General features: G+C 40.4%; 1 protein-coding gene across 2 annotated transcripts; it reads left to right on the top strand.

The window, feature by feature from the left end:
• Window positions 1-391: 391 nt before the first annotated feature.
• Window positions 392-25,627, top strand: LOC103183493 (polypyrimidine tract-binding protein 1). Of its 2 annotated transcripts, XM_007901002.2 has the most exons (16): window positions 392-472; window positions 4,976-5,006; window positions 10,175-10,259; window positions 10,871-11,046; window positions 11,265-11,411; window positions 11,589-11,756; window positions 12,182-12,292; window positions 12,916-13,090; window positions 14,257-14,328; window positions 15,015-15,041; window positions 15,855-16,000; window positions 19,388-19,421; window positions 19,839-19,931; window positions 20,677-20,893; window positions 21,338-21,415; window positions 21,897-25,627. In XM_007901002.2, the coding sequence occupies exons 1-16, from the start codon at window positions 465-467 to the stop codon at window positions 22,027-22,029; spliced, it is 1,701 nt and encodes a 566-aa protein (XP_007899193.1). In that variant the 5' UTR covers window positions 392-464; the 3' UTR covers window positions 22,030-25,627. The 2 variants fall into 2 exon arrangements, with proteins under 2 accessions (XP_007899193.1, XP_007899197.1); XM_007901006.2 differs by lacking the exon at window positions 15,015-15,041.
• Window positions 25,628-25,838: the final 211 nt, after the last annotated feature.

Genomic DNA, 25,838 nt, shown 5'->3' with positions numbered 1-25,838 from the left:
CCCATCACCCGCTCCGCTGCTCCGACGACGACATCTTTCAAAATGGCGGCGCACGATACCGCCGCAGCGTCGAACGGAGGCGCCCGTGTGCCCCCGGGCCCCGCCCCCCTCTCCCCGAGCTGTCCAATCACAGTGCGCGTCTCACGTGACGGACGGGTCGTTCCTGCCTCCCCCCACTCGGGAGGGTGGAGCCTACGCGCTGCGCTCCAATCGCGGCGCCGAGCCTGCCCGGGATTGACAGGTGTCGGCCGCGCCACTTCCGGCCGCGGCAGGCAGGGGCGGGCCGACGCCGCCCAATGGGAGCGGGCGGTGATTGACAGGCGCGGCCCGCTCGCGGGCCAATCGGGGCGGCGGCCGCGTGACCAGCGGGGCGCCTGATTGACGCGGCGCCATTTTGTGCGGGTATATGTGTCGGGGGCGGTTCGGGCAGCCGCGGATCTTCTCTCTGCGCTCTCTGGTCTGCAATGGACGGGTAAGGAATGCCAAAGCCCCGGCTCGACTCCCACGTAGCGCGCGCGCGCGCGTGTGTACACACACTAACGAGCCCAGCCGACGATTTTTCAGATTAGCCGCTGAGAGAAAGAGAGGAGAGGGAGAGAAAGAAAAAACAAGCCACGTGTGGCAAACAGCCTCCGCGTCGAAAGAAAGTTCTCCCCCCCCCCCCCCCACCCTCAGGCTGAGCGCGGAAAGTTAGGCGCGAAGCCCGGGGCGGGTGGGAGGGGGGGTAACGGATGAGGAGAAGCGGGGGTCGGGCAGGAGAGAGAGAGAGAGAGAGGCCTTCCCACGTATGCAGCCCCTTTCCCTCGGCGCTTTCCAGTGCTTCCCGCCAGGACGCGCTGCCGGACGGGGTTCCCGAGGCCGGGCGCCAGGGGCCCACTCGAGGCTCTTTCCTCTCTCCCTCCCCGTCTCGAGCCACACAAAATGGCGGCGGGGCCGGAGTGAGGGAGGGAGCGTGCGACTGAGACTTGACTTCAAAACTTTTTCTCTCCCCCCCCCCCCACCACCACCCACCCCATCCGTTTTTTTTCCCTTCCTTCCTCCTTCTCTCACCTCACTTCACCCCCCACACGCCCCCCCCTCCCGCCCGCGGCGCCGCCGCTGCTACTGCAGCATCCGAAGTCTTGAAACTTTTATACCCTCAAGGGCCAGATGCAAGCAGTGGAGTGTCTCTCTCTCTCTCCCCCCCTCTCCCCCCACCACCACCACCCAAAAAAGACACAGCCCCCTGCACCACTCGGGGGAAAGTGAGGGGGTCGAGTGAGTCCGAGTTTGAGCTCAGCCTCGGCGATTGACCGACTCGCTTCCCCCCCGGGGGCTGCGAGTCTGTGGTTTTCGGGGAGAACGGGAGCCTCACGCAAACACACCTCTCTCTCTCTCTCTCCTCCCCCCCCCCCCCCCCAGGTTAACGCACCTTCTCTCTCTCTTCCCCCCCCCCCACCCCCGGGTTAGGTTCCGCAGCGCACAGTTAGTCGGTGACTGGATGGAGGCGGTTTGGTTTGTTCAGTCGCTTCCGCACTGCTAAATAGTGGGTGGGTGCAGCTTGGCTCTCGCTGCGTAGTTTTAGGTTGCAAGCGGAGGGCGATCTTTAAGCTAAACAGCTGCCTGCGCGCTCTCTTGCTCCACATTCTCTCTCTCTCTCCCCCCCCCCCCCCCCCCTCAGCTGCAAAGGAACCTTTCTATTCCGCTCAAACTACAGGTAAATTAGCGAGCGCTTCTCCCCCCCCCCCCCCTTAACCCGTGCCAAAGTTTTGTAAGTTAGAGCTGCTCCTCGAATCGGTTCTCGGCTGTTTTATCTCCCAACGATCTCGTGCATTGTGGAAGTAAAGTGTAAACTTTGATAGCGGGCAGGAAGTGAAAGAGAACTTAGCACTTAAAAAGCTCCAAAGTAAATGGAGTTTGCGTCTGATTAATTGTGAGCTTACTGAAGGAGGAAAGTTTACTCAAGCCCAGTAATATCCAGCTGTATCATCACTTGTATGGTATTTTAGGAAACAAAGGCTACGGTCACATGTCGCAAAGGAGGGTATGGGGGGAATCTAGACTTCCCCCAACTCATGTCTAATAGAGTTCACAAGTCCTCCCCAGATCATGTGTATTCAATATATTACTTGCATCGTTATGCTTTATGCAGCCAAAATGGTTATTTGATGGCAAGTTTTAATTTCACATTGATGTTTCATCACCAGTTAAGTCTGCTGGATGGCTTGGAGTCTGATTTGTACAGTTGTACTTTTTCTGGCACTTGAATGTGTGGGCTATTGTTTTTCAGCTTGCAGCAGACCTGATTTGTGTTGAAGGTATAATAAACCTGTAGCTTGTCTGCTTTAATCGAATGAGAATATTAGTAAAACGACTATTTGCTGTGTGTATTTCGTTGGATTTCCAGTTTTGAGTGCCCAGGATTGCAGCAAAAGTTTCTCTTCAGTTGGCTACTACATAGTGTGTGCCTGTTCTGAATTGTGCAAAGTGGTTGTGTTGAAATGAACCACAAAACTTGCCAAGAGAAGAACATGCATTTGCTGAGTTCCAGATGTAAATGGCTCACGTTTTGTAGGATTTAAGTTCAATTGGCTGTTGCTTTGGAATAAGGCTTTTTAAACAATATTTTTGCTTCACTAGTTCCTGAGATTCAACAATGTATTTTAGCACGGCTCCTTACAGGTTCAAACAGCTGTGGCTTTTGGACCTACAAGTTTGGCTACAAATATTTACTACACTTTAAAACATGTCAAGTCCTTTGAGACATTTTGAGGAGTGATAACATGGTACCTCAAATGCAAGGATTTATTATTTATTCTCTGTCATTAATGCCCCAGGCTAACCAGTGAGATGGTTAGTTTGCATTATCAAAAAAACTTGGGAAGTGACTAGTTACGGTAAACTATCCTTCCTAACTTGGTGCTCTTCACAACAGCTGGTTACAGGCTGCAATGGCTTATTGATTGCACGTTTGTCCTGGCGCAAATAGTTGAACATGTTCTTATCTTGTTTCTATTGGTGGTAGCTTCAGATTCCTAAACCAGCTAGTGCCTGTTGGTATATGTGCTTGGATTCAGTGAGGCATTTTAGACTTTGTAAGACAGTTTAATTTTCTGCATTAATCTATTGCCTCTTTGGTCCTATGAATGCACTAGAATATGAAACTCTTACTGCTATTCTGATTTCAGTCCAGTGAACTTCTGGCAATAATAACTCGGATCTTGCTTTCTAAATTTCTACGCAGAATTTAGATTTTAATTCTGTGACCTTTTAAGACTTGTAGCAAAAAGTGATATGATCAGCATAAATAAAGTTAAATTATACTCTTGGGTGACGTTTTTGACTACTTTAATAAGGAATTGAGACCAGATGAAATGAATGATTAGTTTCCTGTTGAACAGGCAGAATATGGATTGGCAAGGATGAAAGTTAATATTCGAGACTCAGTGAACATATTTTAAAAAGGCAGTTTAATATCAAAATTTGTATTTTTGGCTGTCTGCATAAATACATTTTTAAAACATGAACCACTGCAATGAAGATGCAAAAAAACTCACCTTTTTAAATTTATTGTGCAGCAGGTTCTAAGGGTCCAACAGGATTTCTAGACTGTTTAGGAATTTGATTTTCCTAGCTTGTCTCTTGGAAGTAATGTGTTGCCTTGTAGAGCAGCAGTTTTGAAACTGCTGAGTGGATTCTGAGGATGGGATATTTGTTGTAACCATTTCCTTTGGCAGGAAATCAACAACTGGAACTCACAAATTTGTTAGTGAGTTAGGGATTATGGAGCTGGTCTACTAATCTCTCCCCCACCCCACCCCCCCAATCTCTACTTGGGCAGCAATGGCTTTTTCACTCAGAGCTTTTCATTATGCTGCCCTAGTAGACATTCTTTATGTACATGTCTCGACACAGTGGTCACAGATTATTTGACCATTTGTGCTCTATAATGTTTGCCTTTGATCTACTGGGGGGAATGGGAGGTGAGTCAACCTCAGTTATGGAGTTTTGCTCAGCCTGTGATGAGGTTCCAAATTCTCATGGTAACTGTGCCTCAGAAAGCTGTCCACTTGCATGTTGCACAAAGTGGCGCCTTTTCCATATTGGAATCATAGAAGTTTACAGAATAGGAGGGCATTCTGCCTATTCAGTCTGCCCTGACTCTTAGACTCTTAGAGACTCTTCAGTCTCAATGCCCTTCTCTGTCCCAATACTTGTTCAACCCTCTATTCTTCAAATATACCAAATATGTAGTTCTCTTGAAAGCCCACAATGCAGTCTGCCTCTACCATTTTACTTGGCAGAGCATTCCATATCCCAACAACTGAATATTATGTGAATTTTGAGCATCCTGAAGGTGAGTGCAAGGAACTTTGGCTACGGTTATTTTTCATTCTTTGTCCCTTTCAGACCTCTGGCTTTATTTCTGGTGTCTTGATTGGACTACATTTTCAGAGCAAGGCTAGACTTTTGACTATTTGACCACAGCACATTTCTGTTGTCTGTCCACATCTTCGCATTTCAGCAGTAGTTTTTGGTGCACAAGTTTTCTCTTCTCGCCGATGAGTGCAAAAAATGTTGTAGTATCTCAAATGCTAACCCAGTTGACATTAGCCAGTTTAGACATTTTTATAACTGTCTTAATGTCCCATAACTTGTTTTCCAGTCTCTGGTCTTCAGGAAAGTATGAGAACATATTTGTGCCACGCATTTTTTTTTGCTCAAGAGCACATGTCCCTTCTTATTGCAATGATGCGGGTGATCTAAGATGGTGAAACAGACATTGTAGTTGTAGCCGAACTGGGCTATTAAACATATTTTTTTGGTGGAAAATGACCCCTGACACAGCACTTAACACTTAAGAGCTTGATAGGTGAAGCCTGTCCTTTGTCTGAATCTACACCACTAAAACTGTTTTAGTTTTTTTCTTTGTGACTGACCTGGTATGTAATGGACTTGCTCTCTAACCTTATTCCTTCTCTTTTCTCTTCTACAGCATTGTCCAAGATATAACAGTTGGTACGAAGGTAGGCCATCTCTCATTGCTTTGTTTCCTATAACTTTGATAACAGCCTATTATATGTTCACTTCACACCTTCCATTACTCACCTTGCAAGCTAAACTTTCAATGGGGCTTTTGCAGATGTTATGATGTTCAGTTGTTAGGCTTTTAAAAGTGAGATTATTAGCTTTTAGTTGAATTTTAAGATTGCTTGCAGATTGCACACAGTACTGCCTCAAGGGCAGGAAGGATTTGAGATATTGTATTTGGGAATGGGTAATTAATCCTAATATGATATGTCTTGGAATTTTTTATCTGACTTGAGGGGTCAAACTTCAGTTGAAGTTCAGTACTGTACCTGCAATAGTGTTATTGATTCAAGTTTTCTCAGTTTCTTTATAGGTAGATAACTGTATAGTAATGTTCAGAACTCTAATTTTCTGTACCTTTTAAATACTTATTAACCAGCCATGGCAGAATAATTTAACCCCTATTTTCAGATGCAGGTTAACTTTTTGGAGGTTTGTTCCACGACACTGTTGGATGCAAATGAGATGGAAATTTGTATCAGTTGTGTATATATAAAAATATATCTGATCTCTCTGCTAGCCATTTTGGAAGTTGGGCCAATGTTGATGGAATCTGTTGCTGAGCAGTATGAGCTATGTGTCTGCTAACTGGCACTTTCTGAATATTCGGAATAACAATCTACAAAAATGCCTTTCAGTAGAATTTGTTATATTTTTGCTGTGGGAGCATTTTGAGTATTTAACTTGCCCTTTAGTGTGTTGTGTTTTCTTTTTTTAAAAAAAAAAGGTTAATTTATCACAAGCTGTAGAGAAGCAAGCACCAACTAACTTCCTCCATGTATGGGACAGCAAGATCCCGTTGAGCTAGTAAGGTAACATTCCAGAACAGCAAGCCCTCAAACATAAGCAAAGCTAACTGCCAGTTTAATAGAACGCTCACCACAATGCTTTCAGAATGGTGCCGTCTGGTGCCCATCTGTGATTAATCTTTTGGAATTCCCCTTTAGAAGGATGGGGTGTAATGCCTCAGAGAACTTTTAATTTCCACGGATCCAAGTTTATTGTTGGTTTGGAGGCAGCCCATTTTATGTCTGATTGTGTGAGGGCACCTTTGCCCTTGCTATTAGGAGTAATGTTTTTACGTGGTCTGCCCCAATCTAAAGCTGTCCTATGGTGGGTACAAGTCCAGTGCTACTATTTTGGGCAGTGGTCTAAGGAAGATTTTCTAATGGCTCAGTTAAAACTCTGTACTTCGTACTTGTGCTTTGTGTGCCTACTGCAATGTTTGTTTCATTTCAGATTTCTTAAGATTTTGCTCTAGGATGGAGAACATTTAATTTGCTTGGATTTGAGTTTTAGCATTAAGAATTTTAGCATCTTATCTCTGGTAGGGGATTTAATTGACTTTGAATGCGGAATGTACTGATCCCCACTTTCACCTTGTACATTGCAGAGCGATCTAACCCATTTGAATTATTACCTCAATTTTAGCACTTCAGGATGCAGAATATGAATGCAATGTTATAACTATTTGATTACATTCCCTGTGAATGAAAATGTTTCTGCTACCAGAATCTATTGTGTTGGGGGCCACAGTAAATTTGTAGAAGCCACTTAACTTATTTTTTCCAACAACTACTTTGGTGAGAGAATTGTAAAGGTTTTTTTCAAATGACAGGAAGAGCCCTAACTTAGAAAAATAATTGTCTATCAGTTTTGCATTACTTCAGTGTGGAAACTTCCAAATTATGTGAAATTGAGATATTTTGTCATTTTATAGTATTTGAATGACAAATTATGAAGGCTAATGACAGTGAATCGATGCAGAGGATTTACATTGTGTAGTCATTTAGCGTGGTGTTTTTTGTGAATCAGAAGTTTGCATAAAATTTTGTTTAGATACATTTGGTGGTGAAGTCCTGTAGCTCAGTGGTTAGAGCACTCGCTTTGCAAGCGAGAGACCTGAGTTCAATTCCCGGCAGAGGGCGAAACCTTGGACAAGTTTCCTTACTCCACACAGAGCCTAATAATAATCCCTCCAAAAAAAACAATAATAAATTGGTCATTTTCAATCTACGACTGTTTGTGGGACATTGCTGTGCTCAATTGGCTGCCGCGTTTGCCCACAAATATACAGTCAATTCACTTTACAGTATTTTCTGTGAAGTGCTTTGTGATGTCTTCCCGACGTGAAAAGCGCTATATCAAATGCAGGGATTATTATAAGGATTATTATTATTTGAAATATCAAACCTAGACTAGGATGTCCCTCATTCACTCAACATGAGACTATTAATAAAACGCCTATTAAAACCTGATATTTAACAAAATGCAATGGAAACTGTAGTTGTGAACCTGATACTGACTCTTGGAACTAAAACAAAGCTCTCGTGTTTCACAGAATGTCAGAAGTTGCATTGAATTGTTTGTTGCCTTTTGATGCTGTGTGATGTGACAGCAGCTCAATTTTCAGTTAGTACAAGCTGAACAGGCAGCACAATGGAGGGTTGGGGAAAATGGGTGGATTGTATGTTGAAGTTCTATAATTATACAAGACCTCTCAAACCATTGTATGATCACCACTTATTTAAAAAAATCTTCCATCATCGGTGTTGCTTATTAATATGTTATAACATGTGCAACTACATTGATAACTGTTGTGCAGAGAGTCTATGGAGACTAAAATAAAGCTCAAGGAAAATCTTTGAAGTATTCAAGAATCTAACGGGCATCGATGAACTGAATCCTAATGTTTAATATGCCTATGAAATTGTGTACAGAAGGGCACAGATGTAACCTTAGAGGAGAACCATTTGAATTTAGTTATTTGCGTAGTGAACAGCCTTCAAGGAATGGAGCTACAAATAAGAGCTTTATACTATCAAGCAGCATGGTTACCAACTCCAGAAATGCTGGACATTATTTTGTTGAGTACATGAATTCCAATTCTTCCAAGAATCACAAGATAGTCACTTAGCAGATTAGTCAATTTTTTAAACAAATGTTTGAAGAGCACAGTAAGGAACAAATCTATTTCAGGCAATTAACATCCTCCCTGCACCCCAGAATGGCAAACCTGTGCCCTCCCATTATTTGCTCTATTTTAAGCTCCCTGAATGCTGGGAGAATCCTTAGCTGCTTGATTTTGTTGTAAATGTTAAATTCTTGAAATTTCTCCCATGAAATATAGTCAATTCACTTTAGATTATTTGAAGTGTTTTGAAATGTCTCGGAAGATGTGAAAAGGCACTATATCAAATGCAAGTATTATTATAAATTATGGTGAATGCTCCTTTGTACCAATTACCATTTTGGGCATTTTGGTTTATGACGTGTCCAGGAATCGGAAAGAAATTAGTGAAGTAGCACACCTGGGTTTAATGGTTTGAAGGACTCTTGGCATTTTATGATTGCTGTTTAATCTATCAGAAAGGGCATGTATCAACTGTACACTGGCCTCTTGTCTAAAGCAGTATCATACATTGCTTTTTTTTAAAAAAAGGCAAAGTACTGCAGATGCTTGAAATCTGGTATAACTCTGAAGTTGCTGGGAACACGCAGCAGGCATTCATGGAGGGAAATGAGTTAACATTTCAGGTCAATGACCTTCCGTCAGAACTGTTGTGTAGCAATTTTAAGCACATAATGCCCTTGAAAACTTGAGTGTTAATTTTTTAAAATGACAATTTCTCGTCCCTTCTTGTGATGCCATTTCTGATGGGGGAAACCTTCAGTAATAGCTGTGTTTACACTCTGGAAGTGTGCAGGAGAAGTCCTTACACTATTGTGCATCTTGTACTGTTCTCTGGTCTACTTGCCTCTGGAGAGATTTTTTTTCTAGCTTCTGTAATTTCATTGCATCTATGATGAATGGACACTATCCATTTTCACCTAAGCAGTGAAATGTAAGAAGAAGCAAAGAATGTGGATCTTATTTCACATGCATCAGGGCCTGTATTGTGTTTCTGTGGGCACAGATCATTAATTTAAAACATGTTCCAGTGCCATTGCTTATCTGTCCCAAAAGCTGAGTAATGGAACATTGTCCGAAGTTTAATTAGAGTAGTTTGGAGGAGGGATATAGTACGTTAATAGTGATGGAGCCTAACAGAAATGGCTTGTGTATATGCACGCAGTGAAAGATTTGATCAATCTTAGCTGAACTATGCTAAATTATAAAGTACTTTTGAGCATTCTTTCACATAAGCCCCCGCCCATCTCAATCTTTCTGAGATGCAGTTGAGAATTGTAATGTTGAAACCCGACTGCGTGCCTACATTTTTGGCAATAACGGGGAGTGACAAGGGGAGCTAAAGTAGAAGCAAGGGTGTTACCAAAGCATTGTTTTGTCTTTGATTCAAAATGGTTCCTGTAACTATTAACCATTCCTAAAATGGAGGGTTGCTTTTATTTGAGACTGGTTTGCTTGATGTGATGTTAACAATGCACTGGGGTTCTTTACAGGGTTCATCTTAAATAATAGATATGTTGGGACAATGTTGTAATGTTATAAGATATTTTGTCTCCTGTGGCCTTTTAGGTAAAGGTATTGGGTGTACAATTGAAAAAGGATCATTCAGCTGCAATTGGCTTGTACAGTACATTTCCCTAACTGTTGAGGGTAATGTGCACCAGCAAAAATTTAATCGGTTGTCAAAAGTATGTAAGCTTGTGCAGTTTTATGTGGATTTGGTGCTGGAGGTCATCCCTACAAAACCAGACTTTCTATAGTCTTGAAATTCCCTTCTAAAAGCATTGCTGCTCATGAGCTTTCCTTTCTGTTTTCACCCCCATACCCCCCACTCACACACATAGCATTTTGGCTTCTAATTTTGCAACTGAGAATTCATGTAAAGCATGGAATTTTAATTGAAAGCTTTGTGGCAACTGTGGAAGGGGTGATTATAAACTAGGAAAGAAGTATTTAGGATTTCATCATAATTTTGTGAGCTCCAATCCCAAAGTTGCTAACTACAACAACAAATTGATTATATATAGCACCTTTCATGTCTTAATATCTTTATTATTAAAGTTAACTGATTTGCCTGAATGCATGTTTTCGTGTTGCCTGAATTGCATGTTCACTGTTGAATTACTGACATGGGGAATATTTTGTGAATTTAATTTATTTTATCAGATCCTAATGTAAATTTTCTTTCTGTAGCGGGGGTCTGACGAGCTTCTGTCTGCTTGTGTTACTAACGGTCCATTTATCATGAGCAATTCTACTCCCTCTGCTGGTGAATACAGTAAGTAACCCTATTTTTCTTGTTATACTTGATATGTACATTTTTTATTGAACAATAAAAATTGCTTTTCATATTGTGGTATATTTCAAGCCCCATTCGGGTCTTTGAACTCAGTCTAGACTGACACTCCAGTGCAGTGTTGGGGTGTACTGCATTGTTGGAGGTGCTCTCTTTTGGATGAGACGTTAAACTGAGGCCCTGCCTGCCAGTTAAAGTGGATGTCGGAAGGATCAAATTGCACTATTTGAAAAGACAGGCTGCAAAATAAAAAAAAATTGCAATGGTCATTCAATTCATGGCTCTTTATCCTGACAAATTGGCTGCTGAGTTCACCTATAAATCACTGCACTACACAGTAAATCCTGCAAAGTGCTTTGAGATGATACTTTCACTCCATACCTGTGAAACCATTCCACCTACACCATATTCGACAATGTGATAAGTCCTGAATGCAATCAAATGCAAGGATTATTAAAGTTGGAATTTTAAAGCTTGAACTAATTAACTTGACCTGCACGGCTTGTGACTATTTAGCAAAATACTGAGTATTTTATAAAACAGTTTGTTGAGAAATACCTCTACCCTCATGAGCATTTAAAAATCTTTTTCAGCCAATGGCAACGACAGCAAAAAGTTCAAAGGTGATAACCGAAGCGCAGGAATAGTACCCTCCAAAGTCATTCATATCCGCAAACTTCCTAATGACATCACAGAAGCAGAGGTCATCTCCCTAGGCTTACCTTTTGGCAAAGTCACCAATCTTCTCATGCTGAAGGGGAAAAATCAGGTGCGTAACTTCCTTTTGTTTTTCAGTAGTATTCAGAGCTATCTTGTGTAAACCTTACAAATGTGGATTAGTGGGTCCCAAAAAGCACATCTGTATTGTAAGCAGCGTGCTGCTAAACTAATACCTTTCACGGTATTTGGCACTATATGTTGGATTTGTTCACCTTGTTGAGTTAGTTTCATGATCTAGTGGTCACTTTGTGCCTTTCCAATTTGCAGGCTTTCATAGAAATGAATAGCGAAGAAGCAGCTAACACAATGGTGAGCTACTACAGCACTGTCACTCCATACCTGCGGAACCATCCCATCTACATCCAGTATTCTAACCACAAGGAACTGAAAACTGACAACTCTCCTAATCAGGCAGTAAGTGTGCCTCAGTTTGTTAACAGTATTCTGTTGTGTGGAGCAAATCCCAGTCCCAGTATAGTTTATTCATGTCTTGTTTACCTTTTGTATAATCTATTGAAAACAACAGAGTATTGTATCTGAACTTACTCAGTTTATAATTTACACTTGTTGAATTTGTATTTCTTTCTTTAGAGAGCACATGCAGCTCTTCAGGCAGTAACCGCAGTGCAAAGTGCCAACATGGCTATTACTGGCACCGGAGTCGCAGATACTTCAGTCGCCCTCACTGGTCAGAGCCCTGTCCTCCGCATCATTGTGGAAAATCTCTTTTATCCCGTCACTCTGGACGTATTGCACCAGGTGAGTGTTGGTTTTTAGCTTGACTTGCCAGTCTTCTAGTATTGATTTTGCTATAATGCGCGTGGTACTTTTTCCTGAGGCTTTCAACCTTTATTTATAATCCTAACCAGATGCTAATATATCCTGTGCTGCCGATGAAAATTGCAGACAGTATATTTTGCGTCTGAGAGATGAGACTTGATGGATTGGCTGTATATTCTCACTGTTTATACAAACAGTAACCACTAAATGTTTTGAATATGTTCTGTGACCATATAAGAATTTCCAACAAACTGGCAAATGTCCCATACATTATCACTAGTCCAATGCAATGTTTTTGATCATTGTAGATGGCATGCAGTGATGAATTGTTGATCTCTGCCAAAACCAATGTGATGCAGTCTAGTGTAGATTTTGATGTAGTAATTTATGTGCATTGGTTTCAGATTTTCTCCAAGTTTGGCAGCGTGATGAAAATTATTACTTTCACTAAGAACAACCAGTTCCAGGCCCTGCTCCAATATACTGATGGCCCCAGTGCACAACATGCTAAACTGGTAAGATTTTCTGCTATTTTGATGAGTGAATGGTAGTGCCCTCCAGGGTAACGTACAAAACTTAGTATCTGGCAATAATATGGCAACTGACCAGATCAAATTGATGGGACTATTCTCTGTATATAGTTGATCCACTTTACAGTAGATTCTGTGAAGCGCTTTGAGGCTTCTCAAAGACATACTAAGGCGCTGTATCAAATGCAAGGATTGTGATTAGGTGATTGAAAGCTCCTTCTTGTCAACATTTGGTATCCGGACAGCTCAGAAGTCCTTTGCACAATTTCTGTCATCTTGTGTTGGAAAACTTGTGTTATAAAGTCTGCCAAATTGTTGTATAATAACTAGCAAGTTTCTAAGCCTTGGCTCACAGCTAGGTTAACTTATAGCTTCATGACACTGGAATACAGTTTAGTTTTACTTGCTAAATGGATGTTCCTGGCTTCAGTAATGAAATGTTCAATCTGATTTACTTGCACTCAACACATTTCACTTAACATGTATAATGATACACATCCAGTGGTAAAAATGTCTGCCTCTGGCAATGATTTCTTTTTTGGGTAGATTGTAATGTGCTTCACCTCTGCTTGGTTGTGCAGTGTGATCAGTGTTCCTTTTTCCTTTAGGCCCTAGATGGACAGAATATCTATAATGCCTGCTGCACTCTGCGTATTGATTTCTCCAAGCTGACTAGCCTTAATGTTAAATACAATAATGATAAAAGCCGAGACTACACTCGTCCCGACCTGCCATCTGGTGACAGCCAGCCAACCTTGGACCAAACCATGGCAGCTGCTTTTGGTAAGGAAACCTTTACCCATTGTATGTGCAAATTAACATTACAGTAGGTTAATGTGAATAATTTTGTGGCACAAGGTGCCTCACTTAGCATACACAAGTGAACGAACGACATTCAGCCTCATATTTGAGATGTTTCACTTGTATATGGCACCTGAGTGCATTACATTGTACATAGGCACTCGTGTGGCAAGTGCTTTGCAATTGAAGCAGCTCATATCCTGTGATGTCTTCTGCAGTGGATACTAGGATAAAGCCAGGGGTGAATGGGAATAGGATAGACTTAAACTGGGGCTGTACATGGAAATCTAATCAAAGTGGTCTAAATTATAAAAGTGTGAGAGAAAATGAAGACTATCTCTACTGGTGAATTGGGAACAAGGGTCATCCACTATCACTGCCAATGCCATGGAAGGTTTGAATATGTCATGTGGTGTGTGTGTGTCAGGTGCTGAGGAGTTGGCAAAATGAAAGTTCTCTTGTAACTGAAGAAGTGACTTTTCCCCCTGGTGTCAATTGGTTGCAAGAGGACATCAATTAAGATGGTGGTGGGGGGGTCAAAGTGAGTTAGGAGTACAGTTTTTTTCCTCTGAGTAATCTGCAATGCACTGCAGGTGTAGATGAAAAATTCATGAGGAATTTAAGATGGATACCAAGGTGGAGAGGTTATAATGAATCGTGAAACGGGCTGGATGAGCCGATCGGCTGCCTTCTAACTTACCACATTTATGAAGGAAGTTGAGAGCTGGATATGGAATGAAGCCCTTGGTTATTAGAAAATGGGAGCTTAAATTGAAAATAAGAATTTCACATGGATCACTTAAGAATTAGTATTCACTCAGCCAAATGGCCATAAGTGCAAAATTAATTGTTTGAAATGCATAGATAATGATTTTGGAAGTTCTTAGCCAGTAAGATTGAACTGGTGGTTCATGTCTGGTTTTAATGTTGTGGAATGTACAGTATGCAGGAGTGTAAATATGTTTGCATTGCTAGGATCAGTGTTCTTTGTGGAGCTGAGATGATGGTTATTGAAGGAATAGAGGATTTCTGAAGATTGTATACTGTTAGTTTTTGTCCATCTGCATTCAAAGATATTTCTCAACTGTTCAGCTGTTGCCTTTTCCCAATTATCTATTCTGCTATTAACAGACTTGCTCTTTTGCCAGGTGCACCAGGTATCATATCATCACCTTATGGAGGGGCTGGCTTTCCTCCTAGCATTGCCTTCCAGCAAGCTGGTAAGTCCCTATTTGGGCTAGTTTGCCCCTTGTGTATTGAGTTTATCAGCATAGTTTGAAATATCCAAAGCAAATTGAGAAATTTAATTAATTGGTGTTGGGTTCAATATTCTTGGAAAATATTTTGGAGCAGAATTTAACTATACTAGTGTACTTGGCATACTAAGTGACAATATGCTGTCTGCCTGTTGGTCCTTACTCCATAATTAGTACTCCAGCTGCTTAATGAATTTTTAATATTAGAGACATTAAGTCTCACCTCAGTAAAATTCAAGCTGATGTTACCCTGTATGCTTGGCACAAAATTAATAATATGTCAAGTAGGATTTTAGTGAAGCATAACATTTGCTGTGACATTTTGCAGTTGTACACTGCAGATGTCGTATCTTGCTGCATGCTGATGTGGTGAGCAAGTGAACATTTTTGTATTGTTCCTGCTTGATCTGTAATGAACAACCAGCCACTAAAATTAATTGTTCTAACTTGAATCCAGGGGCATATTGGGTGAAGTAATGGTGGCAGAAGCAATTTGTGGTGATAAATTAGACCTACTTGCTGAATTATAATCATTCCCCAGAGCATTGATATACTAAATAAGCTTAGTAACACTAAAGCATAAGCTTTATTGATGTATCCTGTATATAATGCTGAAGTTGCTGATACTCTGAAAACTTGTATCTCTGCAGACTTCCTCCTACGTCCATCAGACTACTGTATGTACTCTAATCATTACAGAATCTAAACAGTAACATTTATAACAATGTGTAACTGCACAGCATACCCATTTTCATGTTGTAACTTTTGTAAACCTACTAAACATCCTGTTTATAATGCTATTTCTGGTCAGGTTTGGGATTTAAGTATGAATTAACCAGCCAGCCTTGTAAGTGCTTAATGATAGTATTGATTACAGCCAGGATCTTGAAGCAAACCACTCCATTCAGATACTTAATACTAATGTGGCATTTAAAGGCAATATGAGGTAACTTATTACTGTAGTAAGGATATGCCTCTTGCATTCAGAGCTGCTCTTCTGGCCCCGAAGTTCATTGCAACTATTGCTGACTGAATTAGAAATTCCACTACTATCATTTTTAAATTTCTACAGCATCTGTTCTGTTGCATTGAGACTTCTTTTTCTTTCTCTCCCCTCCTTTCAACCCCCACACACACCTCCCAAAGGCAGGCTTTTCCTGTACAGGTCTGCTCTACTACAAGCACTATTTTCACACATTTAATGAAGCACATCACATGCACGCAAGTCAGCTAAGTCAGTGTAGATCAGGCATCAACCTAGGACCTTTCACACACTGAAACTGCCTGGCTTAACTACCTGAGCTGTTGGGGGATTATTAGCTATCTATTAGCAGATAGATCGGTCTTGGAGTTCAGCGCTTCTAGTATCTGTTTTGAATGAAGTATCAGTACAGCTTAACTATTGCATCCAGGTGTAAGTATCTTCAGCTGATTGTATTTTTTTATGATTTAAGTGCATGTTATCTTATGACTTAGTCTCTCGTCTGTAGGTTTGTCCGTTCCAGGGGTTCACTCCTTGGCTCCGCTCGGCATGCCATCAGCAGCAGCAGCTGCAGCAGCAGCAAGTCGCATGGGTATCCCTGGCTTCTCGTCTCTAGGCAATACTGTCCTGCTCGTTAGCAATCTCAATCCTGAGGTTAGTGCAACGTGTGCTGGTTTTCTACATCCTCTCTCTCTGAGCAGTTTCTTTTCCTTAATCTATTCTGCCTCAAACCATTCCATTTCTGAAAGAATCCCATGAAAGCCTTATAATCCTCTCCTCGTCCCTTCCTCCTGGGAAATGAATTGTACAATAATACAATTTTTAGCTATTTAAAAATAAGTTAACTTCTATGTGCACCACTTCCCTGACTCCCATATTAGCTCCCAACAATACAGACGATATTCAGCTTCATATATAAACTTAATTCAGAGTTTGCATGGATAGATTACTGAAAGGAAACTTTAGCAGCCTGTCAAAAATCCAATTTTGTCTTTCTCCCCCCCAATCTGTGGGAACATTGATTTAGTTTTCTGGGAGATAATTTTCATTTTGTATACTTTAGCAAAACGTCTTTTTTAAAAAACAACTTGTACTCCAGGTGTGCCAACATTTCTATGGTTTTCAGGTACACTTGCATCCATCCTGCTCCCCAGTTCTGAAATCTGTAATCTTAACCACTGGGTGTTGATGCAGTAATGTGGTCCTGGAGAGTTTACAGTTTCATGTCCTAGCTCTCAATCAAGATGGCAGGTATCAGCTAGGGCCTTGAGAGTGAGTTTGCATGTGGTGTCTTCTAACTATTTCAGTGTGGCTTTTGATTTCAAGAGGATAAAATTGAGTTGCAGTGGGATTGCAACACAACTAGCAAAACTACATGGTTTGAGTTTTTGACAATTTGAGGCCTTGTATATTGTGCACAGTGTGTTCTTAATAGTTGAGCCTTTGTCAAATCTAACTTTCATCCTAATTGCATGTATCCAAAATAATTGTTAACCTGAGACTGGCAGCTAGCTGGGTTGTTCAATAAGATATTCTCTGTCCTCTGGATGCACCTAGTTTCAAATATGCCAAGTCCCAACCTGCTTCTGATGTAATTTCTATTTGATGCTAGGGAATGCTGCTGTTTGAGTTTATATCATTGCTCTCTTTGCTAACCATGGAATGCAAATACTGAGGTCCTGCTTACTCTGAAATATCTTCAGGTGTTTAGGTCAAATGGTCTCAGGGTACAGTATATAGTTTGGGACACAACATGTTAAGCAACGGCCAGGATGGTGGAAGGCAAACTAGATAGACCTTGGTCTTCTTTCATAATCTGAGCATGAAGGTCATCAGAGCTACTCTCCTGTACCCAATGTCCACAATGCATACACTGGTCAGATTACTTAGAAACAACCAGTCTAGCACCTTGCTTATGACTGAGATGTGTTAGCTGATGAGATGATGCTAATTGTAGCTTTTCTTCTTTCCCCCCCCCTAAATGATGCTCCAATTATGATTAACTAATTCAAAACAACCCCAATAATTGAGCCCACTCAATTAATCACTCATTGGCAAACAGTTTTGTAAAAGGAATATCACTGGATAGGATGGTACCTTCCTTTCTCGTGCCCCACAAGTTACCGCAGGCAAACAGTGGGGATCTGCTTTTCAGGTTGATCTCTGAAAAGTTGGATTACTGATTCGTACACTATAAATCTCAGGCCTATGACTTCTGCCAGCTACATTTCATTCCATGCAGATTCCCTTATTGTGTGTTACTAGCTCACGTGTTTTCTTTTCAAAGTTCTCTGAAGGTTTCCCTATTTCAACCCTTCCCTGTGTCTCAGATTCTCTCCATTTGTCTTGATTCCATTTGGTTGTAACTAGCATTTTTAGAGGTCGACAGTTTAGGGTGTCAGTATTTTGGTTGCAGGGGTTATCAATCAATAATGGCTTTTCCTAAAAATGGTATCCCATTCATTTGATAGTAGATGGTTGCAATTGGTGTATTACTTGTGCTTTTGCATTACTCTTTTTCTGCCTATTCCAGCTGAACTTGAATTTGATTAACTAAAGGCTGACATTTGTCCTTTACTACTTGGCTTTGACATTTCTGAAATCTGCTAAATGAACTCTTCAAAACAAAGTAAATGGAAATTGCTATAACTCAAATAGGCTTGGAGGAGTTTAAACACCAGAGCACCGTTGAAATTGATCTTGTCAGCTTTTTATAGGGAGGAACGTGGCACTTCAGTTAGGAATAAACATTTCGGTTGAGCAAGCACCAAGGAATTTTTACTTTTCAACCAGAGAACTCTTAACCTGTCGGAATGAAAATGAGCCATTCTGTATCCTTCACACATTTAGCAGCAGTCTTAAAAAATAAACCTTATGCTTTCACATGAAAATTTGCAAGTGGTTCCTGCAACTTTCTTTTCCTCCCCCCACCGCCCCTTTACTATTTCTTCCAGTACTCCCAATTCTTAATTTTTGCTTGAAACTATTCAATCCAGTTTATCTTTGGGCTAGAGATTGCTGTTACTTGTAGTAATGCTATAAACTAACCATCTTGAATACACTACTACTTGTGCATGCTTATGTAATGATACAAAGAGTCTCCCTGTTCTGTTTTTGCTTATGTATTTTGGAGACCCTCATCACTTTTGCAACTTCTAGACTTCTTTAAAGTTGTTGAAATATTTGCAATGTGTCCTTAAGCATACTGTTCTAATCAGTAAATTTGGAAAGCTTCCCAAGAAGGCTGAATTCCAAGGACCTTGGTTCTGCTCAGGAGTTGGATGATCTTTAATTCCAGGCATGGATATTATCTTGACTGAATGAGCCTTAACTGTAGTTGCATTCTTTTGAAAAAGGGATCCTTTTAATAATGCAACTAAAATGCGACTACAGTTAAGTTCATTTAGCCAAGATTATATTCACAATTAGCTTGAGGCTAGGTTATTTTGCTAAAGGTGCTTAAAGTGATAGACAAATTCCACCTTGAATGGAAGCAGGACAAGTAAAAGTTTCAAAGGTGTATGTTGAAGGACGCACTTCAATTTTATTCAACGTGGCTTTAAATTCAGCCTTTGAGGATCATAAGTGATAGGTCTCTTTAATCTTCTGTACTTAAAACCTTTTCCCTTTAGCATGTGTTCCTCTAGGTGAAGTCATATCGCTTTATCTTGTGAAGTAATGGAATGAGAAAGTCATTGATCAGCCAGATGGAACACTACATTTCTCATGTATACTGACTTGTTTTTATGCTACTTTTTTTTCTTTCCTTCCCCTCCCAATCCCTTTCTCCCTCCCTCCCTCTCCTACCTGACCTTGTTCCGGAATCCTTTGTGAACTGACTGCACGGTCCCCATGCTTCCTGTGCTTCAACAAATGCTCTTCGGACCAACCTGCCCCTCAATTAACCATCTTGAACCATGAACCAATTCACCATTCTGCGGGAACCACCCTTCGTTGTGGATGATTCGTTCCATCTTCGTTCTCCCTCGATTCCTTTCCTCTTCCTGTCTTCCGCTGCCTTGCTCTGCTGTCCTTCTAAAGAGAGTTACGCCCAAATGCCTCTTTATTCTTTTCGGTATGTTATTGTTAGCACTTTATTATCTGTTTATTATTTCTTGTTAAACTTAATATAGTTTGACGTTTGCAGTTTACCATTTGAATGCATAATTTTAGTATCTATAATTTGACTGTTTCAATTTACATGCTTTCAGTAATGCATGTGAGTGCTTTGCATGCCTTTACATTTTTGTAGATTGCCTTAAAATAGTCTAAATTCTTTGCCATTTAGCTTTTGACGTGAGTTTCACTCTCAACTGCAATGGTTTTTATAGCTGTTCTAATTCAGAATTTTGCTAACTAGAAGAGAATGGGTAAATTGCTCTTGATTTTAAATGTTTTGTTGTGATTGGGGTACAGATCAGTTAACTTGTGTATGAAATAGTTGAGCCATTCTTCCTTCATGATGTCCCTTGATTATTTTTTATTCCTTAAGGTGTGTATGGTGATGTGCACCGCGTAAAGATCCTCTTCAACAAGAAAGAAAATTCCTTGGTACAGATGGCTGATTCTAATCAATCTCAACTGGGTAAGTCCTGAAAGATATTTAAATAGGAAAGTTAGAATAGCAGAGCTGACCATGTCAAGTGAATTCTTTGCACAACATTCTATAATATAGAAATCTATTTCTAAAATTTTTTTGTTACTTAATTGTACTAAAGTTGATTTTAAATGATTAGCCTACTGCTTCAGTTATGTGGGCTCTTTATTTGAGGCTGATATTCCTCTTCATCCAAGTGCATTCTAAATTCAAGAATCAAAGCACTTAAAACGCTCTGACACAGTTTGTTGCAAAAGCACTGTTCATCTGTGAGCAGAGTGGCTGTTAAGAGTGAATTTTTGTTTCTTTGCACTCCAGTAAAGATCGTTAATAATATTACTTGCATTTGATATAGCACCTTATCATGTCTTTGAGACATCTCAAAGCACTTCACAGAATAAACTGTATAGTGAAATGACTGTAAGCTCCCTTACTGGGAGAAAGTAATGAATCTCACCCAGTGAATCCAGCTGAGTAACGTTTAATGTTCTGAGCAAAGCTGATCCAATCCAGATTGGCACTTGGGGAGTCATTGACGAGGGGCATCTTAAACTGGGGGTTGGTGAATTTGTTCACTGAAGTTTGTAATTCATTGCCAGAAGTGGTGGTTTCAGGCTGGATCAGTAGCATGTATTCTATTAAAACTGGTCTGTTTGCCATATGAGTGTTCAGGATGCATGAGGTTATGTGGGACTTGTTCTGTTTCTATTTCCATTTCTATCCTCTTTGTTAGCAATGAGCCACTTGAATGGCCAGAGGCTTCATGGAAAGGCAATGCGTGTGACCATGTCCAAGCACCAGACTGTGCAGCTGCCCCGTGAGGGCCAGGAGGACCAGGGCCTGACCAAGGACTACAGCAGCTCACCTCTTCATCGCTTCAAGAAACCTGGATCCAAAAACTTCCAGAATATTTTCCCTCCTTCTGCCACCCTCCACCTCTCCAATATTCCGTAAGTGTTTAAGCTGTTGTAACTCTTCATTCCGGGGAAGATGCAGAAGCCACTCAGATCTTTAAGATGCCAGTTGGAACTCCCTAGTTTCCAACATTCTTCATTGTCACTGGTTGTAACTAAGATATCTGCTGTTATGTTTATAAACAATTTGGCCAGCCTGTTTGTGTATCCCCACCACCATTGTTCTAGCTGTCCTATCCCTTATCCCTTCTGCAATCCATGGAATGGATCAATTAAATGTAAACTCATTTCCTTATGACTGTATACTCAAACAATTCTTGGTGTTTCACTCATAGTTTAATCATTGCCTTTGTAAACTGAGTGCAACTTGAGTGAAGCAACTCTTGGTAGAGTTAGGGAAAGAAGAATGAAAGTTACGTACAGTTTTGTTTATGTTTCAATTGAAATTGAGAATGACTTGGCTGTGGATTTTTTTTGTAGACCCTCTGTCACAGAAGATGATCTGAAGATGCTGTTTTCGACCACCAATGGCATGGTCAAAGGATTCAAGTTCTTTCAGTAAGTTGCACTTTCTATAAGAGGTTTGTGACCAAAGTGGGATAAAATAAAACTACACTGTGGGTTCTGTCCTTATCAGTTAATTGCAAAAAAAGTCCATTTGAGTATTTGATGCATCTGCAGTGTTGAAGATCATTGCTGTAAAACACAGCCCTATGTTTCTGCCATTTGAACTATGCACCAAAGTGTATCTTCCAAAATTCAGTTGGCCTTTATTACTCCTCTGTGCCTTCAAAACAAACTTACAGCTCCTTTTTGTAATGCCCCTACTTTCGATATTGTCTCTTGATATTCTAGGGATGTTCATTTTAAAATGAGCTTTCATTTCTTTGTGAAATGCTTCAATACTAGAGAAAGTTGCTATTTGTGATGCTGTAGCTCTTGTAAACTGGAATGAATCTAATCTGGCAAATTGGTACATGAGAGGGGTTTAACTCTGTGTCTTTTCAGTGGATATTGACTCTTGCTTCCTTAACTTTAGGAAGGACCGCAAAATGGCTCTCATCCAGATGGGGTCAGTGGAAGAAGCAATCCAGGCCCTCATCGATCTTCACAATCATGATCTTGGAGAAAATCATCACCTCAGAGTTTCTTTCTCCAAGTCAACTATTTAGAAGCTGTAACATGGACTTCCCAGCTGGTCCCAAATTATGGGATCTAGTATAGCCTATGGGCACAATGATTTGATTCTTATTCCACAGACGCCACTAGACTTCAAAGCAGGTGCATAGCTGGAAAATCACCCAAAATTAACCATGGTTCCAATATCTTTTTAAAATGTTCTGACATTTACTCCCGAGCTCCATCGACATCCTGTCAGTCTCGTGGTGGCGCTCCCATCATTTCTCAATTGGTTTGTCACAGATTGGCTTGTGCTAGTGTTGCTCTTAATTCAACATTTGAAATTGTTCTTCTAGAAAAGTTTACAGGTTGCAAATTTCTCTGGGATCACCCAAGAATAGTGCACCTAATATATCAGGTTGTGTAATAAGCCTTTTAATAGTCCTATTTCCCCATTGGGTATCCATACCACTATACTGCGGAAGTCTGGATAATATTTTAAGCATATCTAATTTCATTAAATAATTATCCTGTGCCTTATGTCTTATAATGAAACGATGGCCATTTTATAATTGTAGGTCTGTTTCTGGTTATGTGCTTTACGATTAGTCTGGTTTTGCTGCTTGGTTTTGCTCTCCAATGTTGTTGGTTGTCCAAATTGTGTGTTGGAGGGAAGGAGGCTGGTTAGTTGTAGCCTTAAAATAGCAATCAGACAGAAGTTACTGATTGTAGCTGTATCCATCCTACCTCAGGTTTTGGATAATTAAGCCAATCCATCAGTGTTCTTGGGCAGCAAGGTTTTCTGAAAGTCGACAGTTTTTCTCTTTTCTCACCCCCCCCCCACCCCCAAAAAAACACACTTGGGTAAGCCATAAGGATTCTGTGCAAACTAATGCCCTGACTTGGGCACTCTAGCCTCAACAATATGGACTGTTGAGCATTTCAGTTTTATCAATTGAAGCAGTGCAAATATGAAGGTTGCCAGAGGTTGTAAGCTGGTAATGTATTTGTATAAAATGCCACACCGCATTTTAAGCGCTTTGCATGTTAATATAATTGTATTTTTTTTCTTAAAAAAAGTATGGTCTAGTTTAGACCAGAAAACTGAGCAATTCTGCTTACTGTCTGTGCTAACACTTGATCAGATGTTGACTAATTATTTTCAGAGTAAATCTTATAACACTGAATCTGAGCTGATTCACACCAATACTGCACGCATGGAAATGCGCAATGTTTTACAGGACACTTGCCACAGGCTGCTTTTCAGATTGTAAGGCACTCACTCCTGTAGAATTGCGTAAACCTGTTTAGCCCAACTCCAGAAGTGCCCTTCATAAGGCAACCACTAGTGACGTGCCCTCTTCCTCGCAAAGAAGCTGCGATACCAGAAACAGTCCCAATTCTAAATGGCCTTGGCTTGTTGCCTTCTATATTCAATATCTTCATATGTATTTTATAGTTGGGGTGTTTTACTATCTTATGGAGTCTGTAGAATGTATTTTCTACCTTGTATTTTGTTTAGTATGATTGATTTTAAGCAATTTTTTTTTGAGCTGGAAATTTGTGCGCTTGTACACCTGTATCTGTGACGGAGCCGGGTGCAATATTGGTTCCCGCGGCCCGCAAGGTATAATTCCGTCACCTGTAAGATTCATGTAATAGATCAGCTGAAATTTCAAGTGGCGTGAAGTTTGTTTTATGCCATCTTTAGTAAATTGTGCTTTTTTTTTTTGCTTTTTTGATTTTTATATAGCTTTCTGGGTGAGACTCGAGACCAGACTTATCACCTTTCAGTCTCTTCTTACTACCCAGTGATTCCATTCCATTTTTACCTTGCCTTGTTCCCTTATGCACGAGTACAGCATTGACAAAGAGGTTTCTACAGTATCGTTGAATTGTCATTACAGTACTTGAGGACAAAAGTTTCCCACCACACATGTGTGATTTTTAGCTATAACCATTTCACTGTCCATTGGCTACTTAAAGCTCAGTTAACCCCATGCTGGGCCATTGAATATTGGTCCTGTGGATAAGTGTTGATGCTTGAAGTACAGAAATAGCATATGTACAATCACCTCTGACCAGGGCTTTCCATTAGGGTCGTATGATTCAGCAAATCAACAAACTAGTGGGAGCAGTATCTGCATTTACTTTCTGAAATTCTCAGAATAGTGGTGTGGGGTAAACTGAGTGTTTCTGTTGTTGGCTTCTAGAATCCCCAGTTAACTACATCCACATCACTCAAATTAACTTCTTGGGTTTACCAGTAAGTTTGCTGTAAATCTATAGCATGGCTTTTTATTTGCAGACTGGCTCTCAATGATTTGTAGAATTGCTGATCCTTTTGTGGGTGCCTGTGCTGTTCGAATTGGCAGACTTGACCGGAACTTAGTAACATTGCAGATTAACCTAAGGCCCGCACCCTCAGCTGCAGTTACGCTACCTTTGGACAGATAATGAACAACTCCTGTTTTGGTTAGAGCTCAGCACTCTGGTTCAGGCAGTATGGTTCCTTGATTGATGTTTCAGCCCTGTCTGGAATGTACTGCATTCGATAGGATGCTTTTAAACGAGGGCTGAGTTGCTTCTAGAAAAGGCCTGTGTGCAAGACGATTACTGTAAGGAAAAGGGTTGTCCATTTAAAAAGGTTTATTTTAAAATCTAGTTGGCACTAGCATTACAATTGTTTTTTTTCTTTCAGAACAGCTCAGAATTCATGGTTTCTCTCCCTGTTCAAGTGTACAAATCAGCATTCCCTTCTAAAGTTGGAAGTGTTTAAAAACCCACCTCCCAAACATTCCACTGTGGGCTAAATGCTGGAGTCATACCAATGAGCATTTTTATGCTTTTGATTAATCTATTGATTTGTGTATATGGGTGCTCATTAATATGACCATTTTTTAAAAAACAATCTTGTGCCTATACCAATACCACGTGCTATAGTTTACATTGTTAGAGCAGAATGCCCAAGAATGTTTAACATTTTTAGTTTTTTTTTCAGGGTTTCATGGACCAAAGTTATTGTGCCTTCTGCAGTTCTTTACATTTTACTATTCCTCTTCTAGCCCTCAAATGTGATTACTGTAAAGTTATCTGTGCACCTAGAATGATTGGTAGCTCGCCTTCAGGGAATCCAGTGCACGACATGATGCTGGATTCAATCTGCGTTCCTGTAAGACTGTTAGAGGTGCTGCCTAAGAAAATGTACATGAAGATTTTTGTTTTGAACCAGAATATTACATACAACTCCCCATCTTTGACCTTGATTTCTTAAATTCCCTCTTTTCAGCTGTAAAGAATGTTTGAAAAAAGGTGTAAATATTCATAACTTTTTTTTACCTAGAGAGGCTAAGGGGAACAAAACCGGTTTTTATATGGAAGCATTGTCTTGTATATTTTGATTAAAAAAAACAGCTGTCAGGTTTCGTATGTAAAAGGGTTTTTCAGAAAACAATTCCTCTTCTATTGAGAAGAATGTTTGTAATGCAAAGAGAAGAGATTAAAATTATTTTCTAATGAATTTGTATGTTGCTGTATGAATATATTCACCAGTGTAACACCTTTCAAATTATGCAATTTTTTTCTTTTACAACTATTAACACCTCTGGGCAATGTAGTTCTTGCGCCTTCAATAAACTGCTTCATTCTTTATTTTTCCTGATCTGTCCTTTTTTTTGTGTCTTTGATTGCTGTTCTTTACCTGAAGTTTCAGCTTGCCTACTGTTAACTGTCATCACAGCTACTAAGAGCTTATGTTTTCATTTACTTGCCCCATGGTGAGAGTTCATTGCTGTTTTCTTTTTTTTAGTGATTTTTTTTCTGTTTTCACTTAATTCCTGTTTTCTCAAGATTTTTAATTTTG

This window comes from Callorhinchus milii, unplaced genomic scaffold, assembly GCF_018977255.1.
Source record: "Callorhinchus milii isolate IMCB2004 unplaced genomic scaffold, IMCB_Cmil_1.0 Scaffold21, whole genome shotgun sequence".
Classification (NCBI taxonomy): Eukaryota; Metazoa; Chordata; class Chondrichthyes; order Chimaeriformes; family Callorhinchidae; genus Callorhinchus; species Callorhinchus milii.
The sequence above is the reverse complement of the archived record's forward strand: the minus strand, read 5'-3'. Positions and strand labels throughout refer to the sequence as shown.